The 18,251-nt window shown below is 43.8% G+C and overlaps 6 protein-coding genes across 6 annotated transcripts; 4 read left to right on the top strand and 2 right to left on the bottom strand.

Moving 5' to 3' along the window:
* Positions 1 to 4,291: 4,291 nt before the first annotated feature.
* Positions 4,292 to 4,906, top strand: J3458_006898 (uncharacterized protein; the record flags this gene model as incomplete). Its single annotated transcript, XM_066119100.1, has 1 exon — positions 4,292 to 4,906. One exon carries the CDS (start codon positions 4,292 to 4,294, stop codon positions 4,904 to 4,906), a length of 615 nt encoding a protein of 204 aa, XP_065975736.1.
* On the top strand, positions 4,728 to 5,841 carry J3458_006897 (uncharacterized protein). Its single transcript, XM_007812592.2, has one exon. It carries the CDS (start codon positions 5,224 to 5,226, stop codon positions 5,779 to 5,781), a length of 558 nt encoding a protein of 185 aa, XP_007810783.2. The 5' UTR covers positions 4,728 to 5,223; the 3' UTR covers positions 5,782 to 5,841.
* Positions 5,842 to 6,488: 647 nt separating this feature from the next.
* J3458_006896 (uncharacterized protein) lies at positions 6,489 to 7,595 on the bottom strand (the record flags this gene model as incomplete). The annotated part of the gene is made up of 1 exon (XM_066119099.1): positions 6,489 to 7,595. One exon carries the CDS (start codon positions 7,593 to 7,595, stop codon positions 6,489 to 6,491), a length of 1,107 nt encoding a protein of 368 aa, XP_065975735.1.
* Positions 7,596 to 10,302: 2,707 nt separating this feature from the next.
* J3458_006895 (uncharacterized protein) lies at positions 10,303 to 11,178 on the bottom strand (the record flags this gene model as incomplete). The annotated part of the gene is made up of 1 exon (XM_066119098.1): positions 10,303 to 11,178. The coding sequence occupies one exon, from the start codon at positions 11,176 to 11,178 to the stop codon at positions 10,303 to 10,305; it is 876 nt and encodes a 291-aa protein (XP_065975734.1).
* A 1,910-nt stretch (positions 11,179 to 13,088) lies between these two features.
* J3458_006894 (uncharacterized protein) lies at positions 13,089 to 14,489 on the top strand (the record flags this gene model as incomplete). The annotated part of the gene is made up of 1 exon (XM_007812593.2): positions 13,089 to 14,489. One exon carries the CDS (start codon positions 13,089 to 13,091, stop codon positions 14,487 to 14,489), a length of 1,401 nt encoding a protein of 466 aa, XP_007810784.2.
* A 2,080-nt stretch (positions 14,490 to 16,569) lies between these two features.
* J3458_006893 (uncharacterized protein) lies at positions 16,570 to 18,138 on the top strand (the record flags this gene model as incomplete). Its single annotated transcript, XM_066119097.1, has 1 exon — positions 16,570 to 18,138. The coding sequence occupies exon 1, from the start codon at positions 17,530 to 17,532 to the stop codon at positions 18,136 to 18,138; it is 609 nt and encodes a 202-aa protein (XP_065975733.1). The 5' UTR covers positions 16,570 to 17,529.
* Between the last annotated feature and the right edge of the window lie 113 nt (positions 18,139 to 18,251).

Raw genomic sequence — 18,251 nt, 5'->3', positions numbered from 1 at the left:
TTATATAATACTTAACCTTATTAGTATTAACTTTATAAGATAATAAAAACTATATTAAGTAAAGGTAATAGCTCTTATTTTATAGTTAATTAAGACCCTTATAATTCTTTATTATAGTATATATAAAGTACTCGTTTAAGCTATTAACTTTTACGAGTATAAACATACCTTAAAACTATTATATATTACTATTAAAAGGGACCTAAACTTAAAGGGAAACCCTATCTTAATAGGAATATATATACTAGCTAAATAAAAGATATATATAGTTATATACAGTTAAAAATAGTAGTATAAGTCTTAAAAAGAGAGTTTCTCGTTTAATAATCCCTGTAAATTCGTTAAGAAGTACTAGAACGTAACTTAAATTTATGCTATTATTAGTATACCTAAGAAAGACTTTTCTACCTTAAAGGGTAAAGAGCTAGTAAAAGGGTATAATTTTATAAATAATATTCTAATAAAGCTTTATAGCTTTAAGAATATCTTTATAGATAATTATTTTAAGACCTTACTATTATATAAGAATATTAACTATAATATTAACCTTTTACTTAGCGTTATACTACCTTATAAACCTATTTACCCGCTATTTTAAGCTAAGTTAAAGGAACTTTATTAATATATTAATAAAAACCTAGCGAATAAACGAATAAGACCCTTAAAAAGCCTAGCTAAAGCATTAATTTTATTTATATCTAAGAAGAATAAAACTTTAAGGCTATATATAAATTATAGGGGATTAAATAGGGTAACCTAAAAGAATTATTATATATTACCCTTAATTTTAAAGTTACTTAATAGATACTAAAAGGCTAAGTTCTTCTTAAAGATTAATATTAAGAATACCTATTATAAAATATAAATAAAAGAGGGAAATAAGTAAAAGATAGCCTTTTAAACCTATTATAAGTATTATAAATACTTAATTATACTCTTTAACCTTATAAACGTGCTTATTACTTTCTAAAACTATATCTATTAAGCCTTATAAAAGCTAATTAACATTATTTATATAGTATATTTAAATAATATTTTAATCTTCTTAAAAATAAAAGAGAAATATACCTCTTATATTACCTAAATATTAGAATAAATAAGAGTAATTAAGCTATTTATAAAGCTATTTAAGTGTACCTTTTATTAAACCTTTATAGAATTTCTAGGGTTTATTTTATTAATTAATAGCCTTTTAATAGATTTAAAACGAGTATAAATTATTTAAGAATAAAAAGAATTAATTACATATTATAAGGTATAGGTATTCTTAGAATTCTATAACTTCTACTAATAATTTATATAAAGCTACTTTAAGATAATAGCACCCTTAAACGCCTTATTAAAGAGAAGCTAAAATAGTAAGAAGCCTAGTTACCTAACCTTTATAAGTAAAGAATAATTAGCGTTTAACCGTTTAAAGAATACCTTTATAAGGGCCTCTCTTCTTTAATATTATAATTTAAGTAAAGTAATTTAAATTAAGATAAACGCGTTTAACTTTATAATAGCTAGAATTCTCTTATAGCTAAATAATAAGAGATAATATTACTTTATTATATTCTAGTCTTAAAAGTTTACTAATATAAAAAGAAATTATAGAATACTAAACTAAAAACTATTTACTATAATAGAATTATTTAAATACTAGTAATATTATATAAAAGAGATAATTAACCTAGTTAAGGTTCTATTAAATTATTATAACCTTTAAATATTTATAAGATAGCTTAAGTTAAACGGGTGCTAAGCTTATTAGTATATATTCTTATTACCCTTTAACTTTATTATTAAGTATTAATCTAGTAAGAGTAACCTAATAAACGAGCTATTAAAGCGACTTAATTATAAAGGTAAAGCCGTGTCTAATAGAGAGCTATTATTAGACTTATAAAAGAAGCTAATAATTACCTAAGAAAAAGTAAAAAATACCCTAAGAAACTATAAAAACTATAATAAAAAGCTAACGTTTAATTAAATATATAAAGCTTTAAGGCCTTTAAGAGAGAGGTATTTAGCTTACGTAAGCTAAGTAACCGCTATAAGTCTAGTAATTATTACCTATTTTACTAACGAATTTAGGGAGAAAGTAAGTGTAATAAGTATAGTTACGCGCAAACCTCTAAATGTATTATATTTTTTGTATTTTTTACTATACTATATTATATTGTATTATATTATAATATAATACAATATAATACATAAATGAAATACCTATAAATGTATTATTAGGATATTTAATAATAAATTTTAAAAAATATATAATAATAAAAGAATTTTTTCTTATTATAATAATATAAAAATTATACTTAAAAGTTTACGTATTAATAAAATATTTTACTTTAAAAATAAAATAAATATAAAATATTATATAACTTTTTATATAAAATAAATAAAAAAATAAGGTTTTTTTTAAGCTTTATAAGGACGTTATATTATGTAAATTAAGTAAATATTTTTTAAATAATTTTTTTTACTTATATTCAGAGCATTAACAAGAAAACTACATTTTCATTTTTTAAAAAAGCTTAAATAATTATTAATAAATCTAATAAAGTACTTGAATTATAATAATAAATACATAAAATAGCTAATATTATAGCCAATCAGCTTATTTAAAAAAGTGGGTCCCTTTAGCTTTTTGTAAGCTTAAAAACTAGATTATATAGTTTTCTAAAAACTTACTACACTACACTACACTACAAAAACTACAAAATGTAGTTTTTGAAGTTTTAGGCTTATAATAGTATATAAGGACCCACTTTTTTTACTATAAGCTTATAATTTCAGATTTATGCTAGTTATTCGTAAAACTTATAATTCTATAAGTATTTTATTAGATTTAATATAATAAATAATATTAAATCTAATAAAATACTTATAAGATTATAAGTTTTACGGATAAATAGTATGAATTTCATACTATAAGCTAACATAAAAAAGTGGGTCCTTATAAGCTCTTATAAGCCTAGAACTTCAAAAACTACAAAATGTAGTTTTTGTAGTGTAGTGTAGTGTAGTGTGTTTTTAGAAAATTACATAATCTAGTTTTTAAGCTTATAATAAGCTAGAGGGACCCACTTTCTTATGTGAGCTAATTGGTTATAATATTAGCTAATTTATGTATTTATTATTATAATTCAAGTATTTTATTAGATTTATTATTAATTATTTAAGCTTTTTTGAAAATTGAAAATGTAGTTTTCTTGTCAATGCTCTGTACACTACTATATAGCTAGCGAGCGACTATTAAGGCCGTTTAACGCTCGGTTAAAGTGGGGGGGAATAATTGTAAGGTGGTTAGGGAACCCCGCTTACCTGTAACGCGATTAATAACGTTACGTGGAACGGGGGCTTTAGGACTATATCCCCTACATCTCACACAACTAGAAAATAGAATAAGCTTTAGGTATTATAATACAGCTACCCCTACTTTAGCTACCTGACTTCCAGTCCCTCTTACAATCTTATACTAGTAGCGTAGGTATTAGAGAGAATTTTCTTAATAACCTAGAGGGTATAAACGAGATTAGCTTAATTTAAGGATGAAATTTAATGGATTTTAGTGGAGTTAGTAATGTTTTTTTTCTCTAGGATTAAGAGGCCTTATAACGCTAAAATTTTAATGTTTTAATTAAGAGAGCAAGCAAGTATAATTACTATTATATAAGAGCTTATAAAAGGGAGCTATAATAAGGTTATAAGAGCTCGTAATATAACTAATAAGTTATATTATAAGAGAGCTAAAAGAAGTGAAGAAGTTAATTATATAGAAGAAGGAAAAGAGCTAGCTAGAGGGTGGTAGCGTAGCAATAATAACCTGGTGCCTCACACGTGACCATGTGGGCCCTGACACTCCCTCTGCCGTTCACCTATCTATCCTCAGTTGCAGCGGGAAATGAGTGACTGGGAAGGTATTCTTCGGTTCCGCTGATTGCCAGTCCCCGGTAGCTCATTTAGGCCATTGCCAATAATACCACTCTTGAATCTCGCGGATCGCGACTTCGTAGATGCCCTTATGCAGAAAGCCCTACCCGAGCATCGCTCTCGGTTTACCAAGTATCTGCGCAATCGATCCCTTGCTTGGACTCGGTATTATAATAGGTGTGAGTGCTTTACCCTGAAATCCATCTATGAAAAATAGGTTGTAGAATATACTTACCACGCTGCGTCTAAAGCCGCCTGGGTTTGGTAAAACGACCGCTCTTGCTATTGGAGCCCTTTCAACGGCTCAAACTCTGGGAAAGCCGTATTTGTCGGGACCTACGCACGTCTAGATGTCGTTAGTGGTCGAATGACAAAACGACTAAAAGTCAAGCTCAGTCGACAGGACGACTCGCCCGATTATCGGCGGAAGCTTATTATTCGCGCGTACAGGATCAAAGATGAGCTAACGGCCTTTAAAAATGTCCTTCGCAATCCTCACGGTGCCGACAAGGCTGTTCTCAAGTCCCCATGGTCCCCAGATTTCAAATGGAAGCTGCATTTGTCATTGGCGTACTGGGCGTTGGTGGTCCTCAGAGCTCCCACCGTGCGACAACTCGGTCCAGACGATAAAGCGGACTTGCTCGCCATTCGCGACAGATACGGCAAAAGCTCTATATTTACAACTCTCCGCGCAGTTGCAACAGGTGTCATTAGCTGGGCAGATTGTAAGAAGGGCGGAATGGCGACAGATGACTCGATCAAGGGCATCATGACGGCCATTATCCACGTGGCCGATGTCATCGCAACGACGCCATCTCAGTCATGGGGAGAGCCTTTCCTTCAATGGAAGAAGGAGAAGGCCCGGGGATTTGTAATCGACGCGGCTGGCAACATGAATCGGCCAGACCTGCTGCGTGTCTGGGGCAATACTTGTCAGCCATGGCTACTTGCTGGCAACGAAAACAACTGCCGCCGACTGTAATGACAAAGTTCTAGCTGGATGGAGAGGGAAACTTTTCGAACAGGTTCGCTGGGGATGGAGCGATTTCGCCCATACCGTATTTCAAGTCGATGGGCTGGCCCGTCTACAGGCCTCACGTCCAGCTGCGGATGGCTGTCGGGCAGTTCGACCTGATATATGAGCAGGTTTACAGAGATATTCCCTTCACCTCGGCCCGGGTTGCGAGATCACCCTACCTTAACATATGATTGGCCGTCAACTAGAGCTATATCTCAAGTAAGTTTCCAACGCTCACGACCGCTCCAGATGGAAAGCTCTTTCCCGTATTAGTGCACTGTATGGGCTCTAAGGCCTCTCGGGATAAATTTTCTGGTTCAATCAGAAGCCCAGACCAGGTAAGAGTGGCGCTGAAGCTACTGGTCGACTTTGTTGAAAGGTTTGGCGCAAGGCCGCAAGACATGGTCATCATCTCGCCTTACTCAGCTAATATCAGCACCATCGAGAAGCTTAGAAAGATCGCGGAATTTATTGCCTTGAAGCCCATGCGTCCGGCCGCGACAGTCGACTCCTTCCAGGGCCAAGAAGGTGACATTGTGGTGATCATCATGGGGACAACGTCTTCTACGGGCCCAGGTTTCACCTCTGACGAGCACCGGCTGAACGTTTTGCTGAGTCGTCACAGGTCTGGCCTCATCATCGTTGGGAATATTGATGTCGCTGGCGACGTGAAGAATCTGGATGCACCGTTTGAGGGCATGGGAATCATTGGTAAAAGTGGTGAGAAGTATTTTGACAAATGTGATATGCTCTGCAATATTCACTTTGCCTTGTACGAAGCGGGCCGAGTTGTCCGAGTGCCAGTTTTTATATATAAAAAGGAAACCAAGGGTGGTTAGAGGTGAGGATGTTGGGCTGCGTTGAACGGTGTGAAAAGGGCCAGGAAAGGAAGACCCGCTGAGTTTTTTCTTCTTCTTTTTCTGGTTGATGTATTTGTTATGCTGTCTTCAATTTTTTTTGTGATTTTTCAATCCATAGTCCTGGCCCCGGTGTTGGTCCGTTAGTACTTTTATGATATTATTGAAATGGAATGATCAATTTTTAGTCTTCCAACTACCATGAGCCAGCAATTCGTCCACAGCTGAGAAGACGTATACACGACTTGGTCACTTATGAGTAGTTTCGTCCAGACGGCAGTCAGGCTACGCGGTATGCATCATTCAGGGGCAAGTCGACTTACGAATTGTAGTTGAGAGACTTTTTGGCCAATACAGAGACTGGAAGTTACCCTTGACTAGGCCGGCAGAGATACGAACGCTTGTGTATGATTTACCAAGTAAAGAAGTTACCTATACGACTAGTCCCTCATCACCTGCCCTCATCAGTGCGTCCCTCGTCCACCAAGCCCGTCACCTTTCTCCCCATCAGAAGTAATAACTTCCCTCGTCTTACCCCACTTGAAGTCGTCTGCGTAAAATAATGAGTAGATCAAGATGATTATGTTTATAAACGGCGAGGACAAAAAGTGGATAATAAATCCAAAGAAATATTGAACTCTCTCTAGGTTATTTCTTGGAAGCCAAAAGCCAATGCAGAAAGAGTATAGCTAGATGGACCTGTGGTCAGTCAAGCCTGTTGTAACCCTGAGCCCTGGTCCCGAGGCTCCGGACTTTGTGGTTGAAGAACTTACATATCTGACCCAGAGTACAGAAATTAAACCAACGAATATCTCATCTTCGAAAACCTTTGCGCCCTTCTTGGCAAAGAGCGCAATCAGTTGCGCCACCGCGGAAATGATGAACGGCGTGATGGCCCATGTCATGACTGCGACGATGCTCTGCAGCCGTTCAACAAGAATGATTCCCGGCCGAAAGATCATGACGAATTCGTTTGAGATGCTTCCTAGCGCCCAGCGCTTTCGCTGCGATAGAAACACCTTCCACGTTTGCGGGACGATAGTGAATGCTTTGGAGCGGAGGGCTTGCGCAGTTTGTTTCTTGGGAAACAGGCTGAATATGATGGACGCGTGAATACTGTCTTCGGAATAGTTGCCCATGATTTGCTGCGTCATAACGTCATTGGGCTTGGGGCAGTAGCCGAAGCGCTCGCGTAGGACAGCGTCTCCAAATGTGGCTTCATCCACTTTGATAAGTTGACAGCATCCGGGGAGGCAGTTGACTTTGCCCGTAATCCTCGACTGGAACATTCTCCTCAAACCTTGGGTCTGGGAGTATTCGACGGATTGATACAGGGACCACAGACCAAAGTTCTTGCCGTCAAAATCCACACAAACGTGGCCGCAAACTCCAATCAGTTTGGGGTTCTTGCGAATGGTATTGACCATTTCGACGACACAAAAGTCGTCGAAGACGGTGTCGGCGTCCATGCCGACCAGGTAGTCCACGTCGGCCAGGCCATTTTCCAGCAGGCAGTTGCCGAGATACTCAAACAGCTCCTTGTTGAAGATTGTAACAGCGTTTACCGACCGCTTCTTGAAGTGATACAAGAAAGACCGGGCAAAGCACAAGCTGTCGCGTTTGCCTTGGTTATATCGTTTCCCCACAAACACAAACGGTATGCCCTTGTATCGACCTACTCGTGTTTTGACCGGCATGAACAGTCCATCTCTTGCGCGGTACCCGTTTTCGAAATATTTTGAAGTCCCCGGCTCGAGTATGTCCTCGAGGAAATAGTCTTGCGTTGTCTTTTCCATTCCGGGACCACGCACATTTCCGTCCACGACGATGAAAACAAGTCGCGGGTGCTCATCAATCCCTTTCTGAGAAATGAGGGAATCTAGCGACCGCGCTATTTCTTCTTTGGTTTCATTGTAACAAGGGAGCAGAAGAACCATCCTTTCTGGCGTCGCGGGCGTTGTGGCCTTCTTTCTACGACAACCGCATATAACCTTGGTCCATATCACATTAGCCACGATACATACAACCATTCCGGCTTGCAGTATGGTGTTGCAACTAAGCAAGGCCAGGAATAGGTATACTGCTTGTGGTAGTAGAAAGCTTATGGTGATGAGGGCAGAATTCAAGACCACGAGCCCTGTGATCAGCGCCCATTTTTGAAGCCGAAGGAGTTCCTTGGATACTCTCTTCAGCTCTTCTTCCGCGTCCCATCGTAACTTGGCTTCCTCTTGTCGTACATCTCCCCAGAGTGAAACATTCGACGTGTGAAATTGAGAGTCAACGGATGTTGCAGATTCGATGGAGCGTGGGGTTTGGGAACCGGGCGCCTGTGGCGTTGCGCGAGCAAGTGTCTAGACACTATCAACAGACTGGTAGGCAATGGACAAGTTTGACAATACTTACAGAGTCGCTCGAATTAAGCAATCCTGACCCTGATCCTCGAAAGGACACTGGTGGATGCAACCTATAATGTATCGGCGGCAAGCCTCTTATATTGTTGGGTAGGGGCCAATTGAGAGTGGAATTCTCCATCTTGGGCAATCCCACCTTGCGAATCTGAAGACGTATGCGGTCCCTTTCAGAGCTAAAGATGCTTTACATCAATGAATAGAAAAGACTATGCAGTATCGGGATCTGCTTGAAGGTCAAGTAAAGAATAGCGAAGGCCATGCCCTTCGCCTGCCAGTTCAGGGCATATGTAAATGTATTTCAGGTACATTGGCCCCAGTGGCAGACATACCGCTCTATAAGCGATCCAAAGACTACATTTCATGGCGTGAGATTCAAGCGTCACCTAAATATGGCGGGTATCTTCCCTACCCATGGATCGGAGTAAGCCCGTTTGCCTGCCCGAGAAAGCCATCATCAAACGAAAAGATACTGAGGGTTGGCATTGACGAAGCTCCTTGTCACAATACGAAGTCGAGCGAGTGCATATCGACACGAATGCCATCTTCTCGTACACCTTGCCGCTCGAAACCCCCAGACCTTGCTTGCTGGTACCACGATAGCTCTTGCTGCACCCGCCCTTCACCTAAATACTGCCATCGCGTATTTGGCCGCCAGTTTAGCCGTAATTTTGAGCCAAGCTCACATTGGGTGGAATATGCGGAATTAGAGCCAGGGGCAGCCTTAATCTATACATATCATTAAAGCCATGTTCTCGGATTGCGGACAAGGGTTTGCATTGTGAACCACCACGGTGGTGGGCAGTCTTAGCAAAGATGTCACTGCCAATCATTCAAAATTTATGCCTCCAAGATGAAACAGTCCCATGGTCCTTGGACAAGTCTTGACGAAAGCCACTCTGTATCTAGAAAGGAGTAAGCTTGCTGTGTTGTTAAGCTCTTAGTGGCTTGGTGTTTCCATTCATGCACCGGAAATGCATCCTCACCATTCCCGCAATACCCGAGATACAAGGCTACGCTGAGACATGGTTCCTCTATAAGAGACCGTTGCACAGCAACCTACGAAGACGATGGCGCTGCCTGGTACCACGTGCGACACATGGGAATTCCGGGATAACACAACAGTACGCTTCGCTACACGGCAGGAATTATTCCGCAACGGTGGAGAACCTCGTGTCCAGAACATTGTGGTTGTACCAGTGTTACAGCATGGGATACACTCCCGAGGTTGGCTTGTAAACGGTCCAGTCAAACAGTTGGCAAGCACTTGTGCTCGGTTATAGGATGCTGTTTATGAGTCTCGGTGCACTTCGCAAATGCAGCATGTAACCGAGCACAAGTGCTTGCCGACTATGCACTGCTACTACAGTACCTGGAGCCGTTTTCATGCGACGTCTTTGACTAAGCCTGGCACCGACTGTAATTATATGCCCAGCACTGACATATCGAGTATCTGTGTGGTATCTGTCCATCTCAAACGGGCACCACCAGTGAGTTCGGACGTCGACGGCTTTTCTTCAATACTGATTGTTCTCAAAGGATTGATGCCGGAACGAGGCTGAATGGGAAGAAAATTCTGGTTTGCAACATATTTAGTGAATACAGTCAAGAGATCGGCAGGCAATCAAATTGAACAGCAGCGCTGGCTGTCCCGCAGATCTTGGGAACAAAGAATGGCACATTTCGATAGCAAAGCATTAAGCAAATCCCAGAGCAAACCACGGAAATCCGAGCCCCCTTGCCTTCTCAACAAGGCAGCGACCAAAGTCCATATTGCACCTTGACCACAAAATACCGTCGTTCAATCACATTGACCGTACTTCTCCTGACATCCCTCACCACAATTCTCGATCTGGTTCCCGCTACTTGAATGGTCAGAACCACTAAATATAGCGACGAGAAACAGCACGTACCAGTACCCATACTTCGAACAGCACGTTTTTCCTGGAAAGTGAAGACAAGTTGCAGAGTACCGGGCGCCACATAGGCCATTCGTTGTCTCCAAGATACCTTCTGGGGATGGATCGCAGTCTCCAAAGTCATTGTCGCACCCCGTACCACAGAACTCGGGAGTTGATCCGCTTGTATGACAGAGTTAGTCAAAAGAAAATGAACTCGCAGGCAGAGTGTCATACCAATACCCGTAGTGGGAACAGCAGTCCCCAAAGCCGGACCCTGGACAGATGTATCCTGTACTCCCACCACAACGTTGGTTGGGCGATATTTTGGTACTCATATTCCGGGGAGGTGAGACGGATGTGACCTGTGGCTTGGCTGGTCCCGAGCATAGGTTCCCCTTCCTAACGGTCCTAGCCATTTTCGAAGAGCTCTCTGCCCAACGGTACCAGTTCTCTTTAGGATCCCCTAAACATTCACCCACCGTTACGAGCTTGTAGCCTCTTTCTCTCGCGAGATGTACCATGAATTCCGTCAGATTGTGTACCGTTTGTTCATGAACATCATGAGCCAGCACAATGTACGAGTTCTCTTTCCAATTCAGAGACAAGGTGCTAGAATACCGGTCCTTTGCCCTCTGTATCAGGGCTGGGTCATCATACATGTAGTCTTTGGTATCCAAGTTGGCCGAGATGGAGTGGTATGCCAAGTCACCCAAGGTTTTTTCGCACCCAGAACCAGCAGAACATTCCAGGAATGGGGGCCTGATGTACGTGGGGATCCAGCCAAATATATTGCGAATGGCCATTTCGTTGTGGATAATCTCTGCCCGCCGCACTGTCTCGTTGACCTGATTCAGATCACGATGTGTCCACGTGTGGCTAGCGACCTGGTGGCCCGCGTGGTACATGCGACGCAGGATGCTTGGCCAGCCCGTTGCCGGGTCATCAATATGTCCCTTGGCGCGGTTATCACCCGTGATGAAGAAGGTGGCCTTGACCTCGTGCTCTTCGAGAAGGTCCAAAATTTCCGTGGTATAGACGTAGGGACCATCGTCGAACGTCAGAGCTACCATCCCCGGATTGTTGCATGATGTGATCAGGGGCCCTGAAATCGTTAGTCCAAGGTGCCCGTTCGGGCAAAATCTGCGAGCAGTTACCATATGGGACTTTGCCAACCCGTGGTCGGGATATTTCTGAAGTATCACTGCCATCAGGAGGCACCCTAACGCTCTGCTGGTCAGCCAATTACATCAACGTCTTGCAAATCTGGTTTCGGTGCTCACAGCGTATCGCAAGTATGACTGTAGTCTAATTGACACTGCGAGCCTGAACAATACTCCGCTGTGGTGCCGCAAAACCCCATCTCTGAGCAGCATGAACCCATTTCACATGATCCCTCGCCGGGACCGCATATCGCCTTCTCATTGGAGGCTAGTTCCCGATTGAAACGGGAGGCTTCCAGGCTCTGGAAGTACACAGCAAGGAGGAGGCCGAGTCTTGGTGTCATTACGGTTGAGTAGGCTATCCCGGACGTCTTCTGGGTCGAGAATAATGAGCTAAATGCAGCTAGGAAGAGAACAGAACTATAATAAACAGACTTTGTTTGCTTCAGGGCTGGGAGTGACGGTAATCTTATGACGGGACATAGAGTAAGAGATGTGAGTCTACTACGACAGTGGTTTTGGCAACTGGTTCTGGTAGATACATCCTTGTTATAGAAGTGCTCTTTCGTGTCACAAGCTATTTCTAATATTAAATCCATCTCTGAGAACTTACGTTTGGCGATATTGCCGCGTGTTTATCCTTGGCGCAGAAGTGGCAGGGTTGTGGATGGGCAGGTATCAATAGGAAAGATATACGACACTCAGCTTCGCCGTTTCAACAAATGAACGTGAAAGACTTGGCCTACGTTGTTTCACGACTCACAGTTGCTCCAATATATTGGCCAAGCCTCAGTGAATATGGCCTTTTTTAGGTAGGTCTTCGGCTCCGGAGGGGAATTACACTCCCTTCTATTGTATGGAACGTTCCGTCTTGGGCATGAACCAGCAGGTACACCCAAGATTCGAATAATGAAATAGGGTTACTTTCTTTCCGGGATGAGCGCACAGACAAGTCCACACGGAACTGGCAGTATGTCTGGGGCTGGCTGAGACCACTAACAATCCGATGTTGGCTACCAATTCCGCAATTTTCTTGGATGCAGCGTGAACAAGGCAACCCGGAAAGTCCCCGCCAAGGACCGGTGAAACGTTGAAATGATTGAACTGGTCCGACCCAACCCTCCTGTGTTCCCCTTTTCTTCCATGCCGATCATGCTGTGATAGGCAACACTCGTATAAGACTCTTGCAGGTCAGAAGCGGTACATCAAGTAGGCGTTCGTTGTAATTCGCTGTGTCGCGTGGCCAGAAATATCCCCGAGCAAGAAAACGAAAACTTCTATTATTAACTCCACGGTAAATTCAACTTATACGAGCCATCCATGCATTACACAACATCGTTTGCGGGGGGGTTGATAGATCTTATACACGTCCCGTTTGCCCGAACGCGGGACACCATCGGAACAGCGCCGATTGATTCATAGTTCAAGTTCAAGCCCCTCCGGATGGGCTGACTTGAATACTGCATAAAAGATTGAACTCAATTTGGATGCTAAGACTCTGCGTCCTGGATCCGGAATGCAACCAAATTTTCAGCTGCAGCGCAAGTTGAAGTAAAGCCACCCTGCAGCATTGTTCGTAATCTTTAAGCTTGAAAGGTCATTGATGCTGTGTTTTCCTTATTTACTCAACCCATGTAACATTTCCCGACGTGACTTCTACAAAGCAAACGAGGACAGACCAGATGTTTCTGTGCGAGTCGTGAAGTGAATATGACGCGGCACCAACTGGGCTACCAAGTCCCTCTACATCTCTTTTCACCTCGAGATGGAATAAATTGATATAACATGTATATATATGTCGAATTTGAGTGTAGTGCTTCATGTCCATTGTGACAGTGAGCCAGCCAGCTATTCTGATCATGATGAAAGATACTATCAGTACACCCTTCGAGCTTGAAAGCTCTTCTTTCCAGACTCCGGCCGCTGTCGTATCCGAAGGCATCACTTCATTTGACTTTGACAATCGCATTCACTATGATCTAACTCCTCCTGGGGAGAAGGCCGAGCCTGAACAAGAGGTATTCCCAATCACGGATCCCGTCTCCGTCACAACTCAGCCTCTGGTAGCCATCATTGGTGTCGGCTACGTTGGACATCACCTTGCTCAAGTTTTCTCGCGAGCGTATAATGTCCTTGGATACGACATTTCCGAATCTAGAACTCGTCACCTGAAAAAGACCTTTGAGAGCAACAGCAGAGTGAGGTTTTCATCGTCGCCATCAGAAATGAGCCAGGCCACACATTTTCTCATATCAGTGCCAACGCTGCTGCTACCAGACAAGCGCATCGATTCATCGTTTCTCCGTAACGCACTGTCTACAGTTGCCAGGATCGCGCGGCCAGGATCAACAGTCATTATCGAAAGTTCCGTCGCCGTCGGGATGACCCGTGAATACCTCGGACCACTCGCCAGGAAGAACGGACTCTTTGCTGGAATGTCGCCCGAGAGAGTTGATCCCGGCCGAACAGAGCCTCCCGCACACGCCATACCCAAGATCATCTCCGGCCTTGACGATGAGGTCCCAGGGTCGCTGGCCGCCATACACAAGCTCTACTCGAGGGTCTTCGACCAGGTGACTCCTGTGTCGAGCCCAGAGGTGGCCGAGATGACGAAACTATATGAGAACTGTCAGCGAATGGTGTGCATAGCATATGCAAATGAAATGGCCGATGCTTGCATCTCGCACGGCATTAACCCGTTTGAAGTATGCAATGCGGCCGCGACCAAGCCTTTTGGCTATATCCCACTTATGCCTGGTCTTGGAGTAGGAGGCCATTGCATCCCAGTCAATCCCTACTACCTGCTTTCCAATAACAGCTTCCCAATTCTCCAGGCGGCATCTGAGAAAATGGTATGCCGCCCCAGGGAGATAGCGGAGCGAGTGGTGACGAGGCTGTGCAGACGGCTGCCCTTTTGTCGGCCACGCATCTTGGTGGTTGGTATGGGCTTCAAACCCGGACAGGCTCATCTGATAAACTCCCCCGGGTTGGAATTGGCAAAGAACTTGATCCTGGCGAACAAGGTCGAAGTCACTTGGGTCGATCCTCTTGTCTCTCAAGACTCCATCCCTCAGATTCCCAGGTTCGACGAAAAGGACTGGTTCGTCGCGTCATTAGACGTGAGCTTTGAGTTGATAATAGTTGCCTTCAGACAGAGAGGTTTGGATTTCGAGCTGCTGGGAAAGCTGCGAAATGTCGAGGTCGACATGTGGTGCCCGTGAGGTTATCAGTCAACCGGTTTTGCTGGCAAGATGCGGTTTAAAGAGCCCTGACAGGGTCTAGAGGTTTCTTCCGTATGAATATATCTAGTCTTAGCAATGTTAGTCCTTGCGGTATTCCTTAGTATTTGGCCCTCTTTTCATTGCAGGTTCTCAAACAGTTCATGATATAGTTGGCACTGCCAATGCGAAAACCACCACTCTAGTTACTCTCGACACTTTATCGCAAAATGCTTGACTGAGTCCTTTAAGTTAAGACTTAACTACCATAGGAAAGCCATCACAAGGCCCCGATATGAGCAACCACACCCCCAAGCTGTCAACTCTCTGTGGGCTACGCAAATGGTCCTGATAGGCCCAGTCCAGCTGGCTTCTCTACCATCAAAGCAGTGTAGGACGATACCGGAAATCCCCTCCTTGTACAGGCAGAGGTTTTATTTCCAAAACATCTTCAGGAGGTGCGGTGGAAAAAAAGGACTCCCTGTGCAGACATTGGAACTACACCGAAAGCCGGCTTTGATAGATACAGCTCGATCCGCGCTGCCTTCTTTGACAAAGGCACACTCAATGCAAAGTAAAACAGGCTAGATTAATTTAATAACTTTACATTCAGCCGATAGTAAAACGCCCAGCTTTTACGTGAGTATTTTCCCGTAATAAAAGCCCGCTTCGTGTTGCGACTGGCTAGACGAGTCAATTCCTGTTTTCAGTTGACCAGGTCATAGGCTACAACTAATTTGCTGCGTCGGAACGGGTTAGAGAGAGACCAGACTTCTGAAAGCCATGCATCGGTGCGTCGGCCGAAATGGGCATATAAATTGTCTCACAAAAAATGGACGCCCACGCCACAGTATTTTGGGTGTTATACCCCCTTATATCCTATGCGACATAAATCCATCTTTCCCCGGGTTCTCACAATAAACAGCGGGGTCCAGAATTGATTACATAGCTAGTACTCGGCGTATTTAAGCCCAACAGCCTCCACTCATACAACACAGAGCCTTTCCACCTATTATTTACGTATTGTTAAACATTGCATTAATTCTTCAACGCCGCCCAATGTCACCTCCTACCAACGCAGAGCTAAATGCAAAGCGCGAAGAGTCTTGTATTGTAATTACTCATGAGAAGAAATACTACAGAGTCGGGCAGACTTGGATCAAGTGAAGTCTGCGACCCTGGGAATGGCAGAAGCGTAACGGTTACATGCCCATACCATTATTTAACCTTGAACGTGTTTTAAATGAAGGCGCTTGCCTTCTTATTCTTGCAAAAAACACGAATATCCCGTTACCTAAACTTTATGCCTGTTTTGAAGACGATGGTGCCGCCTACCTCATTACAGAGTATGTTGAAGGAGTTGGTATGAACGAGCTTGATGTCGAGAAGCAAGAGGTGGTTGCCAAAGAGCTCCGCACTCATATGGAAACCCTAAGCAAGTCAACATCTAATGTCTGGGGCGGTCCAAGCGGTTTGGTGAGAACTTTCCTAGTAGCTTAATGACCAGTAATTAACGCGTTAATAGGTTCTGCCTCCCTACCGCATCATGAGACACTCTAATGGCAGGCCCTGGGAAATGAAGCCGCGGGAAACGCAAGATCTTGTTTTTTGTCACAATGATCTTTCTGCCAACAATGTTATCGTTGATCCTAATACTCTCAAGATTACGGCTATTATTGACTGGGAATACGCAGGCTTTTATCCACCAGAATTTGAGTTTGCATTTTTTCCAAAGACCAGGTCCATCTATTGCATTGGATGGGGAAGTTGATGATACGGAATCGTTGATGGATATCCTGTCCAATGAGAGGATATAAGTGGCAAGATGTTACATGCTGTGCAGGCGGGAACGCAGTAGGTTGAAACATGCTACGCAATTGGCCGTAACGGAGATAGCGCTGAGCGAGGCAGAGATGGTATTCTCGTTGATGTAGGAAATCCAAATTGAGCGATGATCATCGAGTTCTAGTCTCAAAAGCCGAACCTCTCGCTTTCTAACGGCCACAGAAACTTGGTCAACATGGGCCCGTCTCAATCACTTGTGACTTCAATTCGTTGACTTGGCCCACACTAATATGTCCGAGGTAAATCTGCCGGCTCTGAACCTGGACAACTGTTACACGGAAATGGCCCAATGTCAAAGGTTACACAAGGGCTACGGTCACGAGACCTAGGGCAAAGTTCCTCACCGATTTCTTGTATTTAAAGAGGTCTTTGGTCAACGAGACCTTAAGGAAAACCAAGGACCTTTGATACCAAAGACTGTTATTAGATGAATTGAGCTAAATTGCTCCAAGCCCTCTAACGAGCCCTTGTCACAACAACCCCGTGCAACATGAACAAACTTTGAGATTTAACTTGCCACCTCCGCCTAACTCGGCGAGGGAAATAGCGCTCCCAGACCACGTGCAGAACATGAAATGTTGATGCAGTTTTGGAGCACTAAGCATGGCTCAACCCACCCAAGTTTTGCGCAGCTCGGGCTAGCCGCAATCGCGGTAACGGAGTGTAGTGTTACAAATAATACTGATGCGGTGCTGTCGGTGAAGGGTAAACAGTCAGGGTCCGAGGTGGGCATTGTAAAGGAAGTCGTAACTGAAAAGGAACTGGGAGTATAGCAGGGAGTTGTGGCTATTATGACACGCGCTGGGCTGTCGGGCTGTCACTTCCCAGTCTAGGAGCAACGGAGCGCGATCTTGTAGTTGACAGGGATGTCAAAGGCATATATGTCAAATTCGCAGACTTCGGCCTTTCTAAAGCGGCAGATAGCCTTAAGACATTCTGCGGCACACTACTATGGGCAGCTCCAGAAATATATCTTAAGGCGGCTGATCGCAAAGGGACAGCCAACGATACATACAGCGTGGCAGTTGATATTTGGTCTCTAGGTGTTGTCGTCGCGTCGATCGAGTGCGGAGGGCTTCCAGTGTATGAGGAAGGGTGGGAAACAGACGCCGAGGCTTGGATAAATGCGATACAAAGCCACGTTACCCACCATTGGCCGATCCAACGCAACGAGCTTCTTTGGTTCCTCCTTGATAACATGCTGGTTGAAGACCCTGAAGAGAGGTCATCGGCAGATTATTGCCATGACGGGGCGAGAACTCTCTTAAAACGCATTAGTGATACTCGACATCAAGAGTCAGACGACGAAGACAAGAGTGTAACTACTCCAAAACCTTCGATGCACGACGCCCCATGCACTGTTCGTCCGGATATTCAGCTTGTCTCTTCAAAAAGCCTGGAGGCTACATTTAAAAGGACAGTACAAGTCATGTACGAGGATTCAGGTCAGCTTACAGATTGCCACTGTGTTGTGAACGAAGGGGAGTGGTCCGAAGTCCTAAGCACTCAGCCGAGCCAGATTTCTGCCACTTCTGTCGCCATGCCGCAGGCGAGCATGGTGGATGGATTGCTATGGCGTCATGAAAGCCTTGGTGAAACCAGCCCGAGAAGCAGCAACGAGGCCGAAGCCATAGGAGCGGACGTCGGAGAAGCTCAGATGAAGGGACCGTCCCAAAAGCGGCACAGTAAACCCTTTTGCGAAGTCCAGGGAGACGTAGTACGTAAGGGTGGTAAGCACGCAACGTCGGACACAGAGGAGCCAGTGGCCACGTCAGGTGCGGAAGCGAATGTGGTTGGCGGATACTAGACCAGCCGCATCGATGCCGCAGTCCTTCAAGCATGTGCGCTCGGGCGCTTCAGATCTACTGCATGCTGATCCTGAATCGACGCATCAAATCGCTGCTCGGACCGGCAGGTCAC

This window comes from Metarhizium acridum (assembly GCF_019434415.1).
Source record: "Metarhizium acridum strain ARSEF 324 chromosome Unknown scaffold_72, whole genome shotgun sequence".
NCBI lineage: Eukaryota > Fungi > Ascomycota > Sordariomycetes > Hypocreales > Clavicipitaceae > Metarhizium > Metarhizium acridum.
This window is presented reverse-complemented; position numbering and strand designations above follow the sequence as displayed.